At 39.7% G+C, this 24,066-nt stretch overlaps 1 protein-coding gene across 3 annotated transcripts; it reads right to left on the minus strand.

The window, feature by feature from the left end:
- Positions 1-6: 6 nt before the first annotated feature.
- Positions 7-23,515, minus strand: LOC143509559 (interleukin-1 receptor type 1). 3 transcript variants are annotated; one of them, XM_076998419.1, is made up of 13 exons: positions 23,055-23,515; positions 22,069-22,141; positions 21,776-21,855; positions 13,124-13,201; positions 11,051-11,303; positions 10,617-10,797; positions 9,458-9,629; positions 9,311-9,373; positions 9,063-9,201; positions 6,096-6,241; positions 5,552-5,695; positions 4,865-5,032; positions 7-1,304 (listed from the first exon to the last, which is right to left on the minus strand). In XM_076998419.1, the coding sequence occupies exons 4-13, from the start codon at positions 13,197-13,199 to the stop codon at positions 877-879; spliced, it is 1,770 nt and encodes a 589-aa protein (XP_076854534.1). In that variant the 5' UTR covers positions 13,200-13,201; positions 21,776-21,855; positions 22,069-22,141; positions 23,055-23,515; the 3' UTR covers positions 7-876. The 3 variants fall into 3 exon arrangements, with proteins under 3 accessions (XP_076854534.1, XP_076854535.1, XP_076854533.1); XM_076998420.1 differs by lacking the exon at positions 21,776-21,855; XM_076998418.1 differs by lacking the exons at positions 21,776-21,855; positions 22,069-22,141 and having other exon boundaries at positions 23,055-23,514.
- Between the last annotated feature and the right edge of the window lie 551 nt (positions 23,516-24,066).

A 24,066-nucleotide genomic window follows, 5' to 3' on the forward strand; every position in this document is an offset into this window, starting at 1 on the left:
AGCCAATGTTTTAATCAGTTCATGACAACATGGCATTATAACATTTATAAATTGATTTTAAAAATGTTTGAAAAATCAATGAGTATTCACAACTTTAAAATAATGCTTTAAAAAATGTTTGATATTGTGAACCTGATGCAGGACAAACGTGAAAGTTTAATCTTTCTTTACGAAGGAAAGAAAGACGTCAATGTAGGTCCATCCCTGATGTAATCTTAGCTAGATAATTTATACAAGACAGGACCTGGTAATATTTTTGTCTTGGGCTATTACATGTTTTCATTTATATATTAAATGATATGCTAACTTCAGTGGTAAAGGAAAATTATACATGGGCCACATTATTTTAATGTGCAAAAAATGCAAAAAAAAAAGCACTATAAAGGGAAAATACAGGTAGTACCAGGGAAATGCTGTACCAAAGAGTCCGAATAAAGACAAAATTCATACATTGTAAATTGTTTGTATAAATCAACCTCATTCATAAATATAAATGCTCATTTAAAAACCATATGTTATATAAAAATTCTGAGTTTTAGTTTGAGAAATAATCATTCTTGTACAAATTTTGTTGTCCAGTGTAATCAGCAGATGAACTAGTATGAAGACAAACATCTGTGTATCCACCGTATCTACTGATTATGATGTTTGCAATGAAATATCTTGGACAAACAAGTAAAAGTCAGAAGTAATAGGGCATATTTATTTTTGGGAAATATAAAGTTTGTTCAAAGTTAAGATTCTAAAGTTAAGGTGGTCCAAAATTAATATTCCTATCTTAAGTTGGTCTCCATCCAGGAATGAACACTTTAACTGTACTTTCTCATACCTGATTCCTCTTGGCCTTATGAACCTAGATCTATCATGAACATTGCTTCACAAGGCCAGAAGCACTTTTCTTCTTGAGTGAGGCTTCGCCTTGCCCCTTACTGGCATGTTGTAGCGAACCTCTCTCCAAAAGCGTGCAGACAAGGAGTGTGAAGTGAGAGCCAATCCAGCCTCACTGACTTCCTCCGTTCTTCTCCACCTGCATGTCCACCTGTTCATCTCTTTCCTCTTCCAGGGCTGCAGAGCCCCCTGCTTCTCCCGGAGCAGACGCACCGACTCGGGGAGATCTGAGGGATCCCGGAGCTCCTCCATCTCCAGGAGCACCACAGTGAGCGAGCCATCCAGCAGGGCGCGGTGCAGACCCACCTGCTGCTCCAACCACGCAGCTCCCTCAGGACAGCACAGCGATGCCACCGTGTAGAGCAGGAAGAGTCTGCGGCAGTGCCTCATGGCGTGCTCAACAACATCTGCTACAGCTGCGAGGAAAAAGGTCTTGCATGATTATATGTGACTGAAAAGAGTTACACAAATCCCTTTAGAGGTCATGGGTATAAAAGATCAAATCCCCTTTAGAGGTCATGGGTATAAAAGATCAAATCCCCTTTAGAGGTCATGGGTATAAAAGATCAAATCCCCTTTATTTTGAAATAAATAGAAAAGGCATACATGAACCAAAAGAATATAAAAAATATTTCTGGGCACAATTTACTGTGATGTATTTAGTGTAACACTGTAGTATACTGTGTAAACTTGAATTGTGGTCCGTCATAGATTTTACAGATTAGTACGAAACATAGGTTTCTTAGGGTTCTTACTGATATTTTCTTTCATGTGTAGTTCATCATAAATTACAGATTAGGCCACTGGTGTATCAGACATTGGAATATTTCTAACCTGCACATTCCAATAAAGGTACATTCCAAATTTGTGTTTGTATATGGTGTTTGTTATGGTATTTGTCATAGACAAACAACAAGCAAAGAAAACCAATAATAGAACACAACTTGGGTCCTACTCTCACTGGCCACATGAACACTGTAGTCCCCAGAAGGGGCACTGTCCAGTATCCCCTCCAAAGACTCCAGGAAGGCCGGGTACTCCAGACTGCTGTTCGGTGCCAGCGAGCTATGAGTTACTATATCTAGTTGGCATCAACTTTATCTATTTAGAATCTCCCAGCCTCATGCACCAGCTCGGACTCCTGTCCAAGCAGTGAGGTCCATGTACCAAGAGACCCCTAATACTGCCCCTCCCACATGTGGTGGGCCTATGGGAGAGGGTAGGTCCATTAGTGCACATGAAGACCTTTTGCTGCAGTTCAATGATCAACCATGTAGTCGTATCATCCATGTGTCTTTTCAAACATGGCTAAAGAGAGGAGCCCGACCCAAATGTGTCATCAGGATATGCTGGGAATATTTGGCAGAGGAATCTGTCAGAAAGATCTTCAACTCCCACATCTGGCAGAGCTTCAACCACATCCCAAAAGAGGTCAAAGTGGGCCATGTTCACGTCTCCACTGTCAATGTGGCCAACCGCAGTTTGTGACCAACCTGTTGGGGTGGCAATCCCCACACCCAATGGTGGACACCCTGAGTAATGGAGACCATCATGCTGAGATAAACGTCCTACAAGGTCTGGCTGGCTCAGGACAGTGGAACCCGCAGACAGGAACTGGGGGCCAAACGAATTGTTGCTTCAGGTACTGTAGAGGCATAAACCCGGGTGTGGGTGGAGTTTGGTGAGGCCATGCAAAGCAACTTTCAGCTGGCACCAAGAAGATTCTGGGAAACAGTAATGCGACTCAGGAGAGGAAAGCAGATCTCGACCAACACTGCATACAGTGAGATTGAGTTGCTGATAGGTATGTCATCAGGTGGCAGGAATACTTCAAGGATCTTCTCACTCTCACCAGCATCCCTTCCACAGGAGAAGTGGAGCTATGGGACTTGGATGAGAGTTCGCCCATCACTTGGGCCCTGGGTGTTGATGAGGTCCAATCTTGAGTTCCTTAAGGCACTGGATGTTGTGGACATTAAGGTAACATTGTGTGGACATTGGGGGCAGTGCCGCTGCATTGGTAGATGTGGATTGTAGTCCACCGTCCAAGGTCTGGAGGGTGTGCTCCAAATATCAGGGGGTCATACTCCTCAGCCTTCCTGGCAAGGTCTATGCAGGAATATTGGAGAAGCGTGTCTGGCTAACAGTCAAACCTCAGTTACAAGAGGAATAATGTAGGTTGCATCCTGGTCATGGAACACTGGACCATATTTTTACCCTTGCGAGGGTCCTAGATTGTGCATGATGGCCATGACTGAAGTGACTTTGAGCAAGACATTTAACCTCAAATGCTCTCCGGGTACCGGGCTGCCGGCTGCTCTGGGCATGTGTGCACCACAGCCTCCTAGTGATCACTAGTGTGTGTGTGTGTTTTGACTGCACAGATGGAAAAATGCAGAGGACTAATTTCAACTGAAGTGAAAATCACAATTGCCAATATGACAACTTCATGACAACATGCATGAATGCTTACATGCTTATTTTCACCTTCGAAACATCGCTAAGGTCCGATATATGCTCTCTCCTGCTGACAGTGAAAAACTTCCATGCATTTATCACATCAAGGTTAGATTATTGTAACGCTGTTCTATCTGCTCTTCCAAAGAGTTCTCACCTACAGCGAGTTCAGAACGCGGCTGCAAGGGTTCTGACCCGCAGGAGAAAGAGAGATCATATTACACCTGCACTCCACTCACTGCACTGGTTACCTGTCAGTTTTAGAATAGATTTTAAGGTTCCACTGATGGTTTTTAAATGTCTTCATGGTCTTGCTCCTCTTTACCTCAGTGAAATGATGGTTAGATATGTTCCAGTCAGGTCTCTCAGGTCTTCATACAGTAACCTACTGGTGATTCCTAAAAGCCGATTAAAGATTGGCGAGGGTGCTTTTAGCCACTATGGCCCAAAGCTCTGGAACTCTCTTCCTGAAGAGCTCAGAGGCATTTCATCCCTGCATAGCTTCAAGAATAATCTCAAAACCTTCCTGTTTAGATCTACTTTTAGTTAAGAAACTCTCAATCTTATTTACTTTATTACATTATGTTGTCTATTATTTTATAATTTGTCACTTTATTTCATTATTTTATTGTGTTTGTTTCCTTTTTATCTTTAATTTCTTTTAATATTTTATTTTTGTCTTCTTATCTTTGCTTCCTTTTAATGTTTCTTTTTTATTTATTCTGTAAAGCACTTTGAGTTGCATGTATGTATGAAAGGTGCTATACAAATAAAGATTATTATTATTATTATTATTAACTTTAATGAAGCATCTCTGGATCTTATTCAAAAGAGAAGGATGGAAGAGGAGGAAGAGGAGGAAGAGGAGGTCAATATGCGGATGTCTGCAGTGAAGTCGACTCTGTACTGGACCTTTGTGATGAAGAGACATCTGAGCTAAAAGGCAAAGCTCTCAATTTTCTGGTGAATCTACATTACAACCTTCACCTATGGCTACTAGCTCTGAGATCGCAGATAAAAGCGGCTGAAACTTCCTGCGCAGGGTGCCCGGACACTCCCTTAGAGATAGAGTGAGAAGGTGCCCGGACACTCCCTTAGAGATAGAGTGAGAAGTTCTGTGCAGTGTAGGACTACTTGGAAGGGACATTTGTATGGACAAATATACTGATTTGCTTAAGAATCTGCATGGAGAAAATATTGTGGGAGCTTGTTGGTGTTCACACTGCCTGGTACTGTAGCGGACTAGAGTCTGAAGCTCATGCCAGTTAGCAGGTTATGAAATCTAAAAGTAACAAAAATCAGATCACATTATTTTAATCTAGTAATCCTTTGTATTAGGTTACAGATACATTTAATTGGTAACCAGTAATCTGTAAAAGAATACTAAAAGTACACCCATTCCCCATTCCCACCCAATCTATTGCTAAGAAACTATCACAAATATAGGCAAGTGAATGTTTATTCATGTCATACTCAGGTGATGTTTACTCAGGTGATGTTTAGGTGATGAGTGGGTTACCTTGTCCAGGCAGACCGTCCCGGGTCAAAATGAAAAGCCTGTATCCATAACGTTCCTCAAGAACTTCTGGCAGGGTCTTCAAAGCAAAAATCTCCACTGCTTCACTTGAGATATCCCACTGGCACCGTGGGTACACAACATATGCATCATACAACTTCCCATCTCCATCTAGAGGAAAGATTCACAGCACAAAACACAGCATGTGTCTCAGACCTAAAGCACTGAATGAACAACAGCTTACTTTGAATCTGCTACGAAGGCAAAATAGCCTTTTCTCACCTCTGAAATATACCTCATCTATGCTTAGCACTAGTAATGTTAGTGGTCAGTGGTAATGTTACTGGTCAGTTCTTTGATCAGCTCCCACCTTACTATTATTATTATTATATTTTGCTCTTTTTACAGGTATTCCTGCCAGTACCTTTAAATAAACTTAAGATTATTGAAAACTGCCAGACTCATCACACACACTAAGGAATCTTTTTTGCTTTTTACGTATTACTTCATGACTTGAAATGGTTACATGTCATTTCATATACTAAACACAAACTTTTGCTCACTCACTCATCTTCCTGTGTTCATGTGACATAGAGGAAGTGGCTTATTCATTCAGCTCAGCATATTTTCAAATTGCAACATGCGCAAGTGTCAAACAGGAGGGGGCAAGTTTAAACACACACCACGTACCTGTGCTTTCATAAAAGAATGGGAAAAGGGTTCTAAAAGCTAACACAAGCTCCACTTTAAACTCTCTGTACAGGAGCACTCCCATGATAAAAAGCAGCGCCATCGTGGTCAGCAGAAGTCCAATTGGCCAGCGCAGATCAGGATCTGTTGATACATAAGAAAAAGGAGTTTGTGTTGACAAAAGGTAACTGTTTAGCTTTGTCATATAGTACACAACATTTAAAACATAACTGTACTCATCAGGACAGTGAAACTTTTAAAAGTATATGACTATGCACAAAACATACAAGAAACTGCATAATTCACAGTATAAGCATCAGTCATCTGTAATATAGGCCCCTCATTTAAATTCGGTCCCAACAATTCTACAATATACTATACTTTAAACCTGTAGCTCAAAAAAAGAGAGAGAAAATGATCCAACCACGTCAAACACATAATAAGTCTGGGTAAACAAATCACAAACTCTAGCATTATACATTATATATCATAAATATATATGATCATAAATATTTCTAAAATTTATTTAGAATGTGTTTTTGACCTGCAGGATGAAGAATAAAGTAGCCTATGGATTTTCCATAGTGGTTTTCAGAACTGCATGTGAAGCTTTTGTTGAAGTCTTCCTCCAATACTTTAGATACCAGTAGGTAGCGCTCTAACCAAACACCATTGGCCACAATCTGTTTACTGTAAGAGAAGACAAATATTTTACTTTGTATAGAATAGTGCAAGCTAACAAATGATAAAGGCAAACAGAAAATGCCATTTTCATTAAATCATTTTCAGCATTGTAGCATGAGGGACAAGACAGGAAAAGCAAAGTGTACAGGACTGGGTCAAACAATGACTGACAAAGAAAAAGATTCATTTTTTTACATTATTTTTTTTTTCTTTTTACTTTTTTATGGTATTTGGCAGACGCCCTTATCCAGAGCAACTTACATTTTTTTAATCTCATTTTTTATACAAGTGAGCAATTGAGGGTTAAGGGCCTAACCGGGCTAAGTTTCCTAACCGCCAGGCCACGACTGCCCCACACGCACACTTCAATACCCTGACATTGCCAATACATACAAGCAACACATAATGCTGATGAGACAAGAGACAAGTTGTACAGATATCCCTGACAAACACACATACTTCGGCACAGTCAGGGGTGACCAACGTGACCTCCATGAATTATTTAATTATGCATTCATGCTACACTGTATATTTAGAAAATCTTTTGTTTGGAAAATGGATTGTTTTTTTCACATTATACTTGAACAGACACTTCTGAAATAAATATTTGGATTGAGAGGAAAATAAGCTGACATTTACAACATGCCTTAAATGATATCTACTGCAGTTTTAATAATTTTAGATTTAAAAACATAATAATAGTCGTTTTAAAATGCTTGACTAAAAAACACCAAATAATGAACAGAAGGTCTGAACATTGTCTTATAGTTCTTGTGATATACAATGATACTGCTGGATCAAAAACCTTTCACTACTATTTCCACTTACATTATAGAGAGGTGTGTACTGTGGTCTTTATTATACTGTACATAAACTTGGACACCCTCCTGTTTGTTATATGTATTTTGAAGTATTCAGTAATATAAGTACTTCAAAGTCGTAGCCAAAAGGGAAGCACAAGGAAAGTAGACATACTTGTCTTTTCAGTTTCAACAAAATGAAATAAAAGATGGAGGAGGTACAACCCGAGAGGAGAAAGAAGGAGAAACCTGAGACCAAGTCCCAGATCCTTACACCAGAACACTGACCAACGATTCAGCAACAAGTGTCAGAGTGAGCTGCTTATAAGGGCTACCTAGCAGGTGTAGCTCAGCTAGTCTGATTAGCCCGTCGGCCCCTCCTGGTGGCCGGCGGCGGTATAGTGTTGGAGCCAACCCTCACAGAAGGTGTCCATAACTGCACGTGGCATTAGGAGACCTTAAGCTGCAGTTTGAAGATTGACTTTGTAGTTGTATCATAAGACTTGTGTCCATGTGTCTTGGACACTCTGGGAAAGAGATGTCAATTGATCACCACCTAGTGGTGAGTTGGATCAGATGGTGGGCGAGGATGTCAGACATACTCTAGCAGACACAAATATGCGATAAGAGTTTACTGGGAGCATTTGGCAGACGACCCAGTCAGAAAGACAACCCACTGAGTCAGAGTTGCCTCCACTATCGGTGTGGCTTACTGGAGCTATGTGACCGCAAGGCTGTCAGTGTCTGTCTTGACGGCAATTCCCGAACCTGATGGTGGACTCCCTTGGTAAGGGAGGCCATCAAGCTGAAGAAAGAGTCCTACCAGGCCTGGCTGGCTGGTAAGACTCTAGAGAGTCTGAATTGTGGCTTCAGCTACTGCAGAGGTAGAAACCTCTGTGGGTGGAGTTTGGTGAGGCCATGGAAAGCAACTTTCAGCTAGCTCCAAGAAGATTCTGGGAAACAGCGAGGTGACTCAGGAAAGGAAAGCAATTCTCGACCAACACCAATTATTCTATGAGCAGTTTCTGGGCATAGCCAAGGGGTGGAATGTGTCTGGTTTGGTGGCCTCAGGACTCCACATCTGCCTTATGCGGATCGTGAGGTCCTGTTGGCGTCTTCAGGACCTCCAGCTCTAGTGATCAGCCACGAGCTCTGGGTAGTGACCACAAGAATGAGATGGCGGATACAAGTGGCTGAAACGAGGGTCCCTCAGCAAGGTGTCCAGATTTTCTCTTAGGAGTTTGGTCAACCAGGAGAAACTTGGAGCAGAGCTACTGCTCCTCCATATAGAGAGGAGCCAGCTGAGGTGGTTTGGGCATCTGGGCCAGATGCCTCCTGGATGCCTTTCTGGTCCAACTGGGAGGAGACCCCAGGGAAGACCAAGGACACGCTGGAGAGATTATATCTCTCGGCTGTACTGGGAATGTTCCAGTACCCCCAGGAGAGCAGGAAGAGAGAGCTTTGAGTAGACTGCTGCTCCCGTGATCTGGTTAAACGCAGGAGAATCAATGGAAACCTAATTTGGTACTGTAAGGTGTAAAGATTTAGACAAACAGCTGTGAGGAATACAAAGCTCAGCCTTGAAAAAACATTTTTAGCATATATTTGTTTATTGTAATTTAGTTGGCAAAACTATTGTTTGGTTGATTAATGGCTTAATAAAGTTTAGAGGTGGATATATCTAACTTAATCTTTCATAGCTTTTGGTACATTAAATCCTAGATGGTATAACTGCTGGTTTTTATGTATTCCTATATTGGTGATTTTAATCTGTAGCACTTTGAGATTTGTTTCAAATGTAAAGTGCGTTACAAATAAAATGTAAAATGTATTACTACTTCTTAAAGCAGCAATCTTACATTTTTCTACATTTCTGGGAAGGCAACGCCAATAAATCCAAATATTGCATCAGAATGAAAAGCAAACACTATAAATCAATACACATAGTCTACATCGTCTACTGCAGCACTGTTTCAGGACGCAACTGTACACACACCCATATACACATACACACAGTTTGTACGCACTTTACATGTGTCTGCTGGATGCGGTCTGAGGTGTTTTCAGGGACATAAATGCCATTCACAAACCAGAGGGGGATTGCACTGTAGATTTCTACGCTGCGGCCAGGTACAAAAACACGGCATAGCTTCGTAAGCTGGGAGCCTGTTCACGCACAAAAACAACCACAAATTGTGTTGAAGACCTTCATCATTGTACATCTCTGAATTACTACATGCAAAAGCACTGAAAATGTGTTTAAATTGCAGCTTACCCAGAGCTAGTTTAATGTCATCTTTAGCTGGCTCAGTCACTTGAGGTCTTGATAACCACTGCCCTGAAGAAGAGAAAATTTCATTATAATAGAATTAAGTAAAAATCTAATGAATGGTGCCATATTCTCCCTCTACTTTATTCTCACCGATTATTTCACACTCTATTGTCTCTGCAACTTCACTCTTGATTCCTGCAAGTTCAAAGGTCATTCTGCATGTATAAAATCCAGCATCATCATGAGAAACATTACGGACAAGGAGCACACTTTTGTCCTTCATGAAGATGAACTTGTGACTTTCCTCTAGAATCTCACAGTCCTATAAGACAGAAAACATCATGAGAAGAAAAGCAATAATCAGCAGAACATGATGGAATGAGTCCTGGTATGATTTATAGATGAGTTCTCTTATATGATTGACAGATGAGTGCTCGTATATGATTTAAAGATGAGTTCTCTTTTATGATTGACAGATGAGTGCTCGTATATGATTTAAAGATGAGTGCTTTTATATTATTCATAGAGGAGTTATCTTATATGATTCATAGAGGAGTTCTCTTATATGATTGACAGATGAGTGCTCGTATATGATTTAAAGATGAGTTCTCTTTTATGATTGACAGATGAGTGCTCGTATATGATTTAAAGATGAGTTCTCTTTTATGATTGACAGATGAGTGCTCGTATATGATTTAAAGATGAGTTCTCTTATATGATTGACAGATGAGTGCTCGTATATGATTTAAAGATTAGTTCTCTTGTATTATTCATAGAGGAGTGCTCGTATATGATTCATAGAGGAGTTCTCTTATATGATTGACAGATGAGTGCTCGTATATGATTTAAAGATGAGTTCTCTTTTATGATTGACAGATGAGTGCTCGTATATGATTTAAAGATGAGTTCTCTTATATGATTGACAGATGAGTGCTCGTATATGATTTAAAGATGAGTTCTCTTGTATTGTTTAAAGATGAGTTCTCTTGTATTGTTTAAAGATGAGTTCTCTTATATGATTGACAGATGAGTGCTCGTATATGATTTAAAGATGAGTTCTCTTGTATTGTTTAAAGATGAGTTCTCTTTTATGATTGACAGATGAGTGCTCGTATATGATTTAAAGATGAGTTCTCTTGTATTGTTTATAGATGAGTTCTCTTGTATTGTTTAAAGATGAGTTCTCTTGTATTGTTTATAGATGAGTTCTCTTGTATTGTTTAAAGATGAGTTCTCTTATATAATTTATAAATTAGTTCTCTTGTATTGTTTAAAGGTTTATCAGGAACACATTTCTTGGACTTCTAACCTTGTACCATTGGATAGAGAACCTGTCTGCAGTTCTGGCGTATTCGCTTAAAGGGCAGACCAGGTTGCCATTCACAGCTTCATGCAGTCTCTGCAGTCCTTTCCGTGGTCTGCCACACTCTCCCACTTCAGCCTTGTCCATGATCACAACAGTGGCCTGTTTATAGCAATTCTCAAGAGTTCTGTTCAAAACCATGAGAGCAAAACACTTAGTATAACTGTTCTGACAGGGTTCAGCACTCAAATGTTACACAAGATCATGAAGATGAATGTGATTCTGCCTCATGAGAAGGCAAATAAAATGATGTGCAATTGGCAACAGCACATAGAAGATGCATTTAACTTCTCTTTGTGGTATATGACAGTTAAACAGAAGGCTAACCACATTTATGTCAACATGGCTGGAGTCTAGAATAGACTTGATTACTTTAGTACCTGACAACACACAAGTAAGACCCTTGGTGTTCCATGGTGCTGTTGAGAAATAAAAGTGCTGTTCCTTTTATTACATGACCCTCCTCTTCCTCAGTGACCACATGTCCACTTCTCAGGTCATACCATGTTATGTTATAAGGAGTGTTTAGAAAGTCAAAGACATATTGATTCACCAAAGAACAGTTCAGATATGAGGCCTCGTTTGAGACTGTGAAGACACGGTCAAATGCCTCTCCATAGTCTTTGCAGACATCTGTACACACACACACACACACACACACACACACACACACACACACACACACACACACACACACACACACACACACACACACAAAGAAAATAATTGTATTTATTAGTCCTGTATTACTGAAACACAGATAATAATAATAAATAATAATAATAAATTTTATTTATAAGCACCTTTCATAACACTCAAGGACACTTTACAGGAAATAAATAAAACAAATTATGAAGAGAACAGAATATGCACCAGAGGACACAGACATACAACTCAACTCAACTCAACTTTATTTGTATAGCCCTTTACAGAACAGCCTCGGCTGGGTCAAAGTGCTTTACAGAGTAGGTAGTAAATGTAAAAACAGACAAGATTATTAATTATATGGTAAAAAACAGCAACTATAACATGCTAAAATACTACTAAAATTACTAATGACACAATTAAAACAATAACAACACAAGTCTCATACTGGGTTAAAAGCCAAGGAATAAAAGTAGGTTTTAAGATGAGTCTTAAAAATGGACAGTGAAGAAGCCTGTCTGATATACATTGGAAGGTCATTCCATAATTTTGGTGCAGCAGCTGAAAAAGATCGATCCCCTCTGAGCTTACGTTTTACTTTTGGCACCTTCAGGAGAAGCTGATCAGCTGACCTAAGGCACCGACTGGGAGCATGTGGTTGGAGGAGCTCAGAGAGATAAGGTGGGGCAAGTCCATTTAGAGATTTAAAAACAAATAAAAGAATTTTAAAACGGATTCTAAAATGCACCGGCAGCCAATGGAGAGAGGCCAGAATAGGTGTTATGTGCTCCCTCTTACGCACTCCAGTTAGAAGTCTGGCAGCAGCGTTCTGAACCAACTGAAGACGACTGAGGGAGGACTGGCTAACTCCATAATACAGTGCATTACAGTAATCCAGCCGAGATGTAATAAAAGCATGGATTACTGTTTCAAATACAATAGACAATGAAGTGAATCACAGGGAATAGGCTATTGTGAACAGATGAGTTTTGAGTCTGGATTTAAAAAGAGGAAGAGAATCAATGTTACGGATGTCAGGAGGGAGGGAGTTCCAGAGTTTGGGAGCAGAGCGACTGAAAGCTGCTTCCCATGGTACTCATACGAGCAGGAGGCACAGAGAGATGAATGGAAGAGGAGGATCTGAGCGAGCGAGAGGAAGATGCGATATTGAGAAGATTTGACAGATATGGGGGGACAAGATTATGGATGGCCTTGAATGTAAAGAGAAGGATTTTGAAATAGATTCAAAGCTGTGGGCTTTTGGAAATGCCAAATTAGTCATCATGTGAAGTACTAGAATTGGGCTGATGTAGCAATAAAATTTCAGCTCACTGTTCGTTTGAAGAGAAACACTCAGCAGGTTTTACATAGTGAACCTTCTAATGCCGACACTGTACTGTCAGAGATAAATGTCCAATCACGAGAGCGTTTCAATTGTTTCTCTTCTTCTACATTTTAAACAGGAACATGATGGGGAAACAATTTAAAAATCGATATAGATATAACCATACAAGATCTTTGCAAAATCAACTAAAAATTCTAATGACATATTGTATTTAGATGTAATAAGTTGTCACACTTCAGTCTTTTAAAAGTCTTTTTTAATATATATATTTTCAAAGTCTTCCAGTGTATGATTAGCATCACTGGACCTTTCTTAGTTCTCCTCTCTGTCACATACCAGCACAAATTCAGCTGGGAGCAGAACTGCTGTTGGACAGGAATTATGGATCACTGACATTTTTTCTTAACAAAAGCAAAACACTTTAAGGAAGTATTTAGGTTGGCACATGTTCCCACAGTCTTACCTGAACTTTCACTGTGTTCCAACGCAACCACTCCAGCCCTCAGTGCCAGGAAGAGAACAAGTGACCTCAAACTCATGTCTGAAAGAGACGAAGTGAAATCACTTATGAAACATTTAATTAAAAATGTGATTAGATGTTTCCATAATAAACATATGTGACTAGCTGTATGTTTATGTCCAAGAGAAAGCTGAGGTAAACCCCTCAGTTACATTCACTCATCTTTTCATGTTCACTGTTTTCTTATCTACAGTCACACAGATGCTGGTTATTGTAAATTATGTTCCTCTTAAATACAGCTGACAAGGCCATTAATAGCTGCTCCTGTACAAGACAGTAACTATTTAACCTTTCACCCCTACATCATTTCTCAAGTATAAAGGCATAAGCAGCTAAACATTCATAAGAAACTGTCATTTAAAATGGAAGCTTTTGTTGACCCTACATCATTGTTTTCTTTCTAGTTCATTATTGTGATTATATGTTTGATGTGTGTGTTTTATGGATAAAATTTAATTTAATTAACTAAATAGTTAGGTATAAATAGGTATAGGTATTATTTGGTTTTCACAGTACGGAGGCCCCCTGCTGGCCACCCCCGTCAGCAGCAGCAGTAATCCATGTTGTCTTGTTTTCGTTGTATATGTGTCTTGTCTTTGTACCAGTTGAGTGCTGATTATTGTATGCTTAATTTGCATTATGTTACAGGTTTTAAGTTTGTGCACTTTATCAATTAAATCCTCCTTGTTCCCTGAGACTGGTTTAATCTCTGGTGTGATCTAGTGTGATCTGGTGTGATCTGGTGTGATCTGCGTGATCTGGTGTGATCTGGTGTGATCTGGTATGATCACTGCCTCCTTTATCACACTACTCACCTGTCACATTGGTATTGCAGGCATAGTTTGATATAGAACTTATTATATATACACTTACTTTTGTCTATTTGGTAAGAGCATTGATTCCAGTATTTTAGCAATATTCTACTTAAACAGCATTTCTTACCCCTACTGTACAGGCTAGGACAAATTTTATGAGTAAATTTCAAAGCATTTTGGTAAGTAATTCTGGATAAGATCACATGCTTAATGCCAAAAATATAAATGTGAGGTGTTCTTGGAGTTGTTGGATAAACCAGAAAGGCCTTACACACATAAAAAACAAAGCAATAGGAATTTAGAATAAGTAAAATATTTTAAATTTGATTGTTATCTAAAAGTTGTGTGTAATAGATTTTGGAATACGTGATTCATGCATGGATATACTTGGGTGGATAATACATGAAGACTTCAGGTCTGAATCTACCTTAGCATCTGTCCATTTTGAAAACAGTAAACTACAGCTACATAAAATAATAATAATAATAATAATAATAATAATAATAATAATAATAATAATAATACATGAAGACCTCAGGCCTTAATCTACCTCAGTGTCTGTCCATTTTGATAACAGCTACATAATATAATAATAATAATAATAATAATAATACATGAGTTCAATATCTTCATTTTCTCATTTATTAATGCTTGCTGAAGAACACTGAAAAATGGTGAATGATTCTCCCACTCTGGGTTTGTATGCATGTAAAACATTTTAATTCTCAACAGCAGTGTGTACAATCACTACTGTGCCAAATGTGCCCCTGAATCCTAAAACATCAGAACAGCAGCAGCTATGACTAAGCACTGTTTGCTTTGAGTCATGTCCATGATAATGGGCCAGATATGATGTGTACCCTGCACCCGCACTGACGTCAGTGTTTAATGTAACCGGTGGGTGTTTGTGCTGCAGACTCAAAGGTCAACACATGTCTCCAGCTTCAAAACACCTAAAGGTTAGTTTACTTCTCTTTTATTTCACTGCACGCATGTTCCATTTATACTAAAGCTGGTGGTCCACCCTCAAGACCAAGCTTCACTTGGAGAAAATAGTTTCTCCAATTACCTTTTTTTATGTATTAATCACATAGCCTTCTATTATACTCATGTTTTTTCATTGAGTATCATCAAAATAATAAATGTAATATATATAATGACACTTCACTCTGCACTCAAATTAATAAATAATCTTTAAATCTAATTAACCTGAGGCAAATACTGTGATTGTTAGCTAGTAGATTCTATTCATTTTGAGTTACGCTGACATGTTTAGTAGAGCTGTTCTTATAAGACACCCCACCTTCACATCTCAGTTCACACCATGTTCTCTTTGACATTTACCACCACTGAACTCTATTAATTGAAGGCAAATGTGTTTATGGCATTTCATAACAATTGTATTTTAAAAAATTCAATACTTATGTGTGGGTGTATTCACATTATATGAAGGGTTAACGATATGCTTGTCAGTGCAGAACAAGTAACCAAAAAATAGTTCCAAACAGGAGCATTTTCATGTCTCCACCATTGAGAGGAACCAAATCCGTTTATTTCAGCAAAAAACTCAGGGAGGGAGAGAAACAGGACGTGAAAGTAGCGCTGGGCCTGTTAGACCAGAAGGCACCAGGGAACCTCAACACTGGGTTCAGGTTCACCTGGGTTCACATAAACATTTAAGCAGAACAAGAAGCATATTATGACTGTTTAAGGAAGCATTCCAAGAATGAAAATTTTCAGCAAGCCAAGCTCTCTTCTGCATTTTAGAAACCACTTACTCAACAATGCTGCTTGACACATATACATGTTTTGGCTTGTTGGCAAAATATTTCATGATCAGGTTTGATATTCATCTGTACAGACATTTTATAGCAAACAGTGTATATACATTCCAATAGGTATAGCTTATCAATATTGATTTATCAGAAATTGCCTCCTGTCACTTCCTCTACCCTATTTCCCCCATTCTCGTGCCCTCCTGTCACTTCCTCTACCCTATTTCCCCCATTCTCGTGCCCTCCTGTCACTTCCTCTACCCTATTTCCCCCTATCTCGTGCCCTCTCGCTCGTCCATTTACTAATTTTCTTCTTCCAACTATCTCTGATATATCCACTCTCATCCACAAATGTAAATCTTCCACTTCTTAACTTGATCCTCTTCCAACTACCCTGGTTAAAGCACGTCTACCCTCTATTACCCTCTCCTTACCCTTACCCTCTGATATCTGCCATTATTCATTCTTCTCTCACCTCTGGATCTGTCCCTGTGTCATTAAAGTCTGCTGCAGTTACCCCTATATTAAAGAAACCTGGTCTAGACCCTAACAACTTCAATAACCTCCGTCCTATTTCTAATTTACCTTTCCTTTCTAAAATCCTTGAGAAGACAGTTGCTTCACAGGTTCACTCTCACCTCTCCAATAATGACCTCTATGAGCAATTTCAATCTGGATTTCGTCCCCATCATAGTACAGAAACAGCACTCCTCAAAATAACAAACGACCTCTTGACTGCAGCTGACTCAGGTCTTTTATTCATACTCATCCTCCTTGATCTGAGTGCGGCATTCGACACCATTTCTCATTCTGTCCTCCTTCATAGGTTATCAGCCATTGGTTTATCCTACACTCCTCTGGCCTGGTTCACCTCATATCTCTCTGAAGGCACTCAGTTTATTCAATTGAAGATATTCACGTCCCAGCCATCTCCCCTCACGTCTGGTGTTCCCCAAGGTTCAGTCCTTGGTCCTATTCTTTTCATCATTTACCTTCTTCCTTTAGGTCACATCTTTCATAAATATAAAGTCCAGTTTCATTGTTATGCGGACGACACCCAGCTGTACGTTTCTAGCAAACCCAACTCCACCCTCCCTCCCTCCCTCCTCCCTCTGTGATTGTTTACGAGAAGTCAAGTCTTGGTTTTCCTCAAATTTTCTCAAACTCAACAGTGATAACAGAGGTCCTCCTCATTGGTACTAAATCAGTTCTTGCAAAAGTAAAAAGTTTTTCCATAGACAACACTATTGTTCCTCCCTCCCCTCAGGTAAAGAGTCTGGGTGTCGTCCTTGATAGCACTCTGTCTTTCCAAACCCATATAAATAACATCACTCGGTCTGCATACTTTTATCTCCGTCACATTAACCGTCTCCGTCCCTCTCTCACTCCTGACAATACTGCCATCTTGGTTAATTCCCTGGTCACTTCCCGCCTGGACTATTGTAATTCTCTTTTGTTCGGTCTCCCCCTCAAATCCCTCCATAAGCTTCAACTGGTTCAGAATGCTGCTGCCCGTGTCATATCTAGAACCCCATCCGTTCATCACATTGGCTTCATATCTAGAACCCCATCCTTTCATCACATTAGTGTTATATCTAGAACCCCATCCTTTCATCACATTAGTGTTATATCTAGAACCCCATCCTTTCATCACATTAGTGTTATATCTAGAACCCCATCCTTTCATCACATTATTGGCATATCTAGAACCCCATCCTTTCATCACATCAGTGTCATATCTAGAACCCCATCCTTTCACCACATTATTGTCATATCTAGAACCCCATCCTTTCATCACATTAGTGTTATATCTAGAACCCCATCCTTTCATCACATTAGTGTTATATCTAGAACCCCATCCTTTCATCACATTATTGTCATATCTAGAACCCCATCCTTTCATCACATTAGTGTTATATCTAGAACCCCATCCTTTCATCACATTATTGTCATATCTAGAACCCCATCCTTTCATCACACCAGTGTCATATCTAGAACCCCATCCTTTCATCACATTATTGTCATATCTAGAACCCCATCCTTTCATCACATCAGTGTCATATCTAGAACCCCATCCTTTCACCACATCAGTGTCCTATCTAGAACCCCATCCTTTCGTCACATTATTGTCATATCTAGAACCCCATCCTTTTCATCACATTAGTGTTATATCTAGAACCCCATCCTTTCATCACATTAGTGTCGTATCTAGAACCCCATCCTTTCATCACATCAGTGTCATATCTAGAACCCCATCCTTTCATCACATTAGTGTTATATCTAGAACCCCATTCTTTCATCACATCAGTGTCATATCTAGAACCCCATCCTTTCATCACATTAGTCCTGTTCTTCAGCAGCTTCACTGGCTCCCTGTTAAATCTCGCACTGATTATAAACTTCTACTTCACACATGTAAGGCTATCCATCACCTCGCCCCTCCATATCTCACTGAGCTCCTACACATTAACAGACCATGCCGCACTCTCAGATCCTCCTCGTCCATCAGTCTCACTGTTCCCCCGGCCCGTATGAGCACCATGGGGCTAAGAGCTTTCAGCTCAGCTCCCCGTCTCTGGAACTCTCTTCCACCGGACATCCCAAATATTGATTCCTTGGACGTTTTTAAATCACGCCTCAAAACACACCTGTTTAGGGCTGCATATAGTCTCTAATCTGCTCCCTGCTTTTTGTAGTTGTTTGTTGTTTATGTTCTTTGCTTTGATTTTATTCTTTTATGTACGGTGACCTTGAGAGTCGTGAAAGGTGCCTATAAATAAAATGTATTATTAAAGTTCAGGGTGGATTTTAAAGTTTTGGTTTTAACCTATAAGGCTTTGCATGGTGAGGCGCCGGAATACATCACTGAGCTCTTAGCTGCCTATGGTGGTTCAAGGTCGTTGAGATCAACAGACCAAGGGTTTCTGACAGTTAAAAAACCCTCTTTTACTCGCAGGCCTTTTTAAATAATTAGCATTTGTAGTATATATGGGGGACATCTTATATGTAATTCTGTGTTTGTTTTATGTTATGTGGGGATGTTCCTGTTCTTAATGTATCTTTTGGTTTTTTGTCTTTCATGTGTTTTATGGATATTAGGAGTGGTTCTTGTACAGCACTTTGGAGCACTGGCTCAAAAAAGCGCTATATAAATAAATATTTACTTACTTATTATTGTATTATGTCCCTACCCCCATATGCACTACACACACACACACACACACATTACACACACATGCATTACACACACATGCACTACATACACATGTACTACACACAGACCAACCACACTTATTATTCCATGTTTGTATTTTATATTCATAAGTCACTATGATAAGTCACTATGATAAGTCACTATGTCTCACTTTTCCTCTCTCCTTTTTGAGCAACATTTCCATTTATTTAATTGATCTCCTACAGCAGGGAGTAACCCTAACTAACCCTAACTAACCCTAACCAACCCTAACCAACCCTAACCAACCCTAGCTAACCCTAACTAACCCTAACTAACCCTAACCCTAGCTAACCTTAACTAACCCTAACTAACCCTAACCCTAGCTAACCCTAACTAACCCTAACTAACCCTAACTAACCCTAACTAACCCTAACCCTAACTAACCCTAACCCTAACTAACCCTAACTAACCCTAACCCTAACTAACCCTAACTAACCCTAACTAACCCTAACCCTAACTAACCCTAACCCTAGTCCATTACGTCGTGTCTGTCGATCGCGAAGGAATGTGGGTAGATTGCATGACATTAAAAAGTAGTGGATGAATGACAGGCTATCGTCCATCTGCACTGAAGGTTGTATATATACACCGCCCCGGTAACAATTTACGTCCGCCACCCTTGAAAAGGTAGATCTTTCTGACTTGGTCATCTTATAAGTAGCTCTCAAGCTGAAAACTTGTGGGCACCCCTGTGTTACAGGATTAATATGGCCTGTGGTAAATAATAGAAATAAAAATGTTATAAGAATAATTTAAGTAAATCCTGAAAGGGTCAAGTGTTCCCATAATGGGCATGTATGAGACCTCAACACTTCTTAAATATCCCTTATTTATAACAGGAAACATTTAAACATCAAGATCCAACCTGGAACAAGTTTTATTCTCCCTAAAGCAGCATCTCTGAAGTTAGACTAAAACTCAGACAGCATATAGACAAAAGAAAAAAAATCTTAATTACACATACACATCCACATTATTAACAGCACAGTTACTTACAGTAAATGGATGACAAATTGTCAGAGCATGAGACAAGATTACCCCAGCAGCAGGATTACCCCAGCAGCAGGATTACCCCAGCAGCCGTCTGATATACTTTAATTTATGCTTTAATTCCCTACAAAAGAACTGTGTCTGCAGGACTAACCACTGGCCACAGGTAATGATGGTCTATAACAGATATCACACTTTTTAATTAATAATAATTATAATAAATTACAAATAAATATTAATTTAGAAAGCTTTCTGTCACACACCTCTCCAAACTGTGCTCAATACAATAAAAGAGAGTGAAGAAGAGTAACAGCAGTCCCAGATGCTGTAGTCTCATTAAAGGGCAGGTTGCCTACTACTCCAACACAAGTCCAAACTGGAAAGTCATATCATCAGTGAAAAAAAACCATCTCACTTTTATTAGTCTCAGATATGTAAATATGCTAAATTCCAGTGTAAATACCACATGTTAGTTATAAGTGTTAATCCTTTCCTGTATTTTAATAAAGCATTATTTTTAATAAAGCCTATGCAGAATGCCCGTGAACATAATTTCTACATCACATTGTAGTCTGTGATGAAAATCAGTCACACCATCATATCATCAATAATTAATGTACAATAGTCAAAGGAACTTAGTGAGAATCATGTATGCATACAGATCAAAAAGCAAATAAATCACGCAGTGGATTAATCAAGATAAATCACGCAGTGGATTAATCAAGATAAATCATGCAGTGGATTAATCAAGATAAATCACGGATAAATTCCACAGTGGAGTGCAGGATGTAACCTCCAAACACACCTGATGAATTCAAAAGCATTACAATACAATAAAAGATATTGTGGCATTTCAGTGATTTTAGTAAAGTACACAAGAGGAATAGAATAGAATAGAATAGAATAGAATAGAATAGAATAGAATAGAATGATTGTAGACATGTACAGAGGAGGGAGGAGAGGTATATTGGTAGGAGGGTCTTGTGGATGGAACTTCCAGGCAAGAGGAGGAGAGGTAGACCTAAGAGGAGGTTTATGGATGCAGTGGTAGAGGATATGAGAGTGGCTGGTGTGTCAGTGGAGGACACTCAGGACAGGGCCAGATGGAGGAGTTTGATCTACTGTGGCGACCCCTAAACAGGAATTGCCAAAAGAAGAAGAAGAAGAAGAAGAAGAAGAAGAAGAAGAAGAATAGAATGCTTTGCCAGGTAACATTATGGCTCCTGATTGCCACTGGCCCAGTATTCCTGCATGGTATCAGTGTACAAGGTGATTCATAGCTACACTTTAGTACAATTTGCAGTTTTACTACTGAGACAGACACTTCCAGCAAGAAAAGTGTGACAAGGCTCGTATTGTCACCAGATTCTTCCAAGAAACAATACAGCAAATGACTGCTTTACAAATTGTGTCTCTGTCCTACTTTGAGAATTATTTTCAATTTAATTAAAAGCAATATACTTACTGTAATTGTTTATATACACCTATCATAGGTGTGTATATACAGGTGTATTACATACCAGTGCACAATTACAGACTGTAAGTGATTGTGCAAATGTTGCCGTGCACAATTTGCCTGTCTGCCTCCATCACTTTTAATCATCACTTCAATCTATGACCACAGGACCAGTGATAACTGGATATCACCTGGGTGGAACGCTCAACACACCAATAAAACTGCAGTGTTAATGGCCAGGTACTGGGTGCTATTAAGAGTGTGTCAGGTAATAACTGTGTTGAAGAAAAATATCATTTAGGGGTTAAAACATTATGCACACACCTCAGGATTTTTTTAAATGACTTTTTTTCCACCAGGACGGAATGCCAATGCAGAGTTGCAGGTAAACACAGACTCTTGTTCTGCAGGAGTGTCAAAGCAGATTAGCACACTGACTCCTCTGAAAGTCACATTGCACAGCATAACTAAGAGATTCCACCCCTCATCACCATTTGTATACATCTAAATCACAAGCAGCCATACATGTCTAATATAATCCACCAATCTGCACTCACTCACCTTGTCTTTCACAAGAATTAATTACAGACAGTCAACAATGTTGACTGGGTACTCACTGGGTACTCACTGGATACTGGGTACTCTTCTTTCCAGAAGACTTAAATTGATGGATGAATAATAATTTTATTTCTGAAGGACAATACAAACATGCCAATTGAAAGGTTTAATGACAGGCTAAGCATTCACAAAAGAATAGCTCAAGAATATTCTATTCAAACTGCTATTCCGTTTGGAATAATTATTAATCATTATTTCTCTGCTGAATGCTCACAGTGCTATAAACTCTAATCTCCAGTAGTCTAAGTCAGCAGTACAGTGGATCGCCAGAGACAGAGGACGTCCATTATGTCGAACAACTCACTGTATCCCAGGACACAGTGTGACTGATGATTAAATATCAGGCTGCGTCAGTGAGCCCCCCCCCCCCCCAGCCCCCCCCCCCCCCCCCCCCAAGACCCTGCAACACAAATGTTTACATTACACACCAAGTAAGCAGCACGTCATCTGTCTTTGGACCAAAAAAAACACTTTCATATCCAGAACGTGATTTATATGGCTTATAACAATTTAGACAGAATCCATTTTAAAGAAGACCCTGACATGTACAATTATAATCAGGATATCCTACACACGGATTTCTTTGTACCCATAAAAAGATGAAAGATGACGTTTTAACTTTTCTACCAAGTCCACCAGGTGTATGAATACTGTATTAAAATGTGACATTAAATCCTGGACTTAGGCAAAAGCTTATGAACTAACATTTTTAACAGCATATTCCAACAATTTATCTAAAGATTTTACGTTGCATATGATCACCGGTTGCAGCAGGTCCAAAATCAAACAGATAATAATGGTTTGTTTGACAGTCGACCGGCGGCGATTTTATCGGTTCATCTTGCTATGCTATATTTATCCGTTCATCTTGTTAACCTATATTTATCCGTTCATCTTGTTGTCCTATATTTATCCTGTCAGATTTAACACTTAAAATCTCAGGCGCTCGAACACGTTTAGTCAGTAGCGAGATGAATGGTCTCACCTATTACTTCGTAGATTCCATGTTCTCTCTTTCTGGAAACGGTATCAAACTACATAACTGATTTAGGCCACGGATCAGAAGCTTGTCCATGAACAAATAAATGTTTACGATTCAAAAACATTTCTCCTAAAAGTAGCTTCGCTGACGAAACCTCGCTGCTTCTCCATGGACAGAAATGTTCGAGAAACAGTGTTGCAATTTCCTTCCACAGACTGGATTGCTTTCCTGTCCAACCTTCACTTGCGCAATTTTTGCAGCGGGCACGGCAGATAAATGGGGAAGTTGGCAATGGAAACGCGAAAGTTTACAAGCCAACATATTCAAACCGTGCTGAATTATTCCTGTTTATACAGATATTGTGCTATTTTGCGGTAGTATTTTCGTCCAGTCGTCACACGCCTCCACCCGGGAGAACACCAACACCGCATCCCTGTTTGGAGCCCAGCGGTTCTTCCTTTCTGTGGAGTGCAACTTAACACTTTCCTCTCACCTTCACTTTTATACATGCTCAGATTCAGGTTCCAGCCAATCTTCCCCTAATTCTCCCAAAGTTTTCCCCCCACCCGAAGTGCCCGTATTAAGTTTTGTTCTGTTTCTGCCACCAGTCAAAACTAATTTTAAGATGCTCCCCAGTAACTGTCCGACATACTTTTGTAACTATGTGAAGTGACACACACACTTAAACACGCTCGTCTATAGTGTGGCTGCGCCCCGAGGTGTGTTGAGACGCAAATATGACAGCAGGTTCTGACAACAAGGTGTGTGTCCCGTCTGTGTTGTGACTGTCCTTGTCCCGGTGTGTGTCCCGTCTGTGTTGTGACTGTCCTTGTCCCGGTGTGTGTCCCGTCTGTGTTGTGACTGTCCTTGTCCCGGTGTGTGTCCCGTCTGTGTTGTGACTGTCCTTGTCACGGTGTGTGTCCCGTCTGTGTTGTGACTGTCCTTGTCCCGGTGTGTGTCCCGTCTGTGTTGTGACTGTCCTTGTCCCGGTGTGTGTCCCGTCTGTGTTGTGACT

This window comes from Brachyhypopomus gauderio, chromosome 3 (genome assembly GCF_052324685.1).
Source record: "Brachyhypopomus gauderio isolate BG-103 chromosome 3, BGAUD_0.2, whole genome shotgun sequence".
NCBI lineage: Eukaryota > Metazoa > Chordata > Actinopteri > Gymnotiformes > Hypopomidae > Brachyhypopomus > Brachyhypopomus gauderio.

Excerpts from the sequence above, each read along its gene's own strand:
- LOC143509559 (XM_076998420.1), bottom strand. The coding sequence starts at position 13,199 with ATGAGTTTGAGGTCACTTGTTCTCTTCCTGGCACTGAGGGCTGGAGTG. Across the intron at positions 5,696-6,095 it reads CTTTATTCTTCATCCTGCAG|ATCCTGATCTGCGCTGGCCA; the intron begins GTCAAAAACACA and ends ATGTATCAACAG. Across the intron at positions 1,305-4,864 it reads GGACGGTCTGCCTGGACAAG|CTGTAGCAGATGTTGTTGAG; the intron begins GTAACCCACTCA and ends TTTTCCTCGCAG.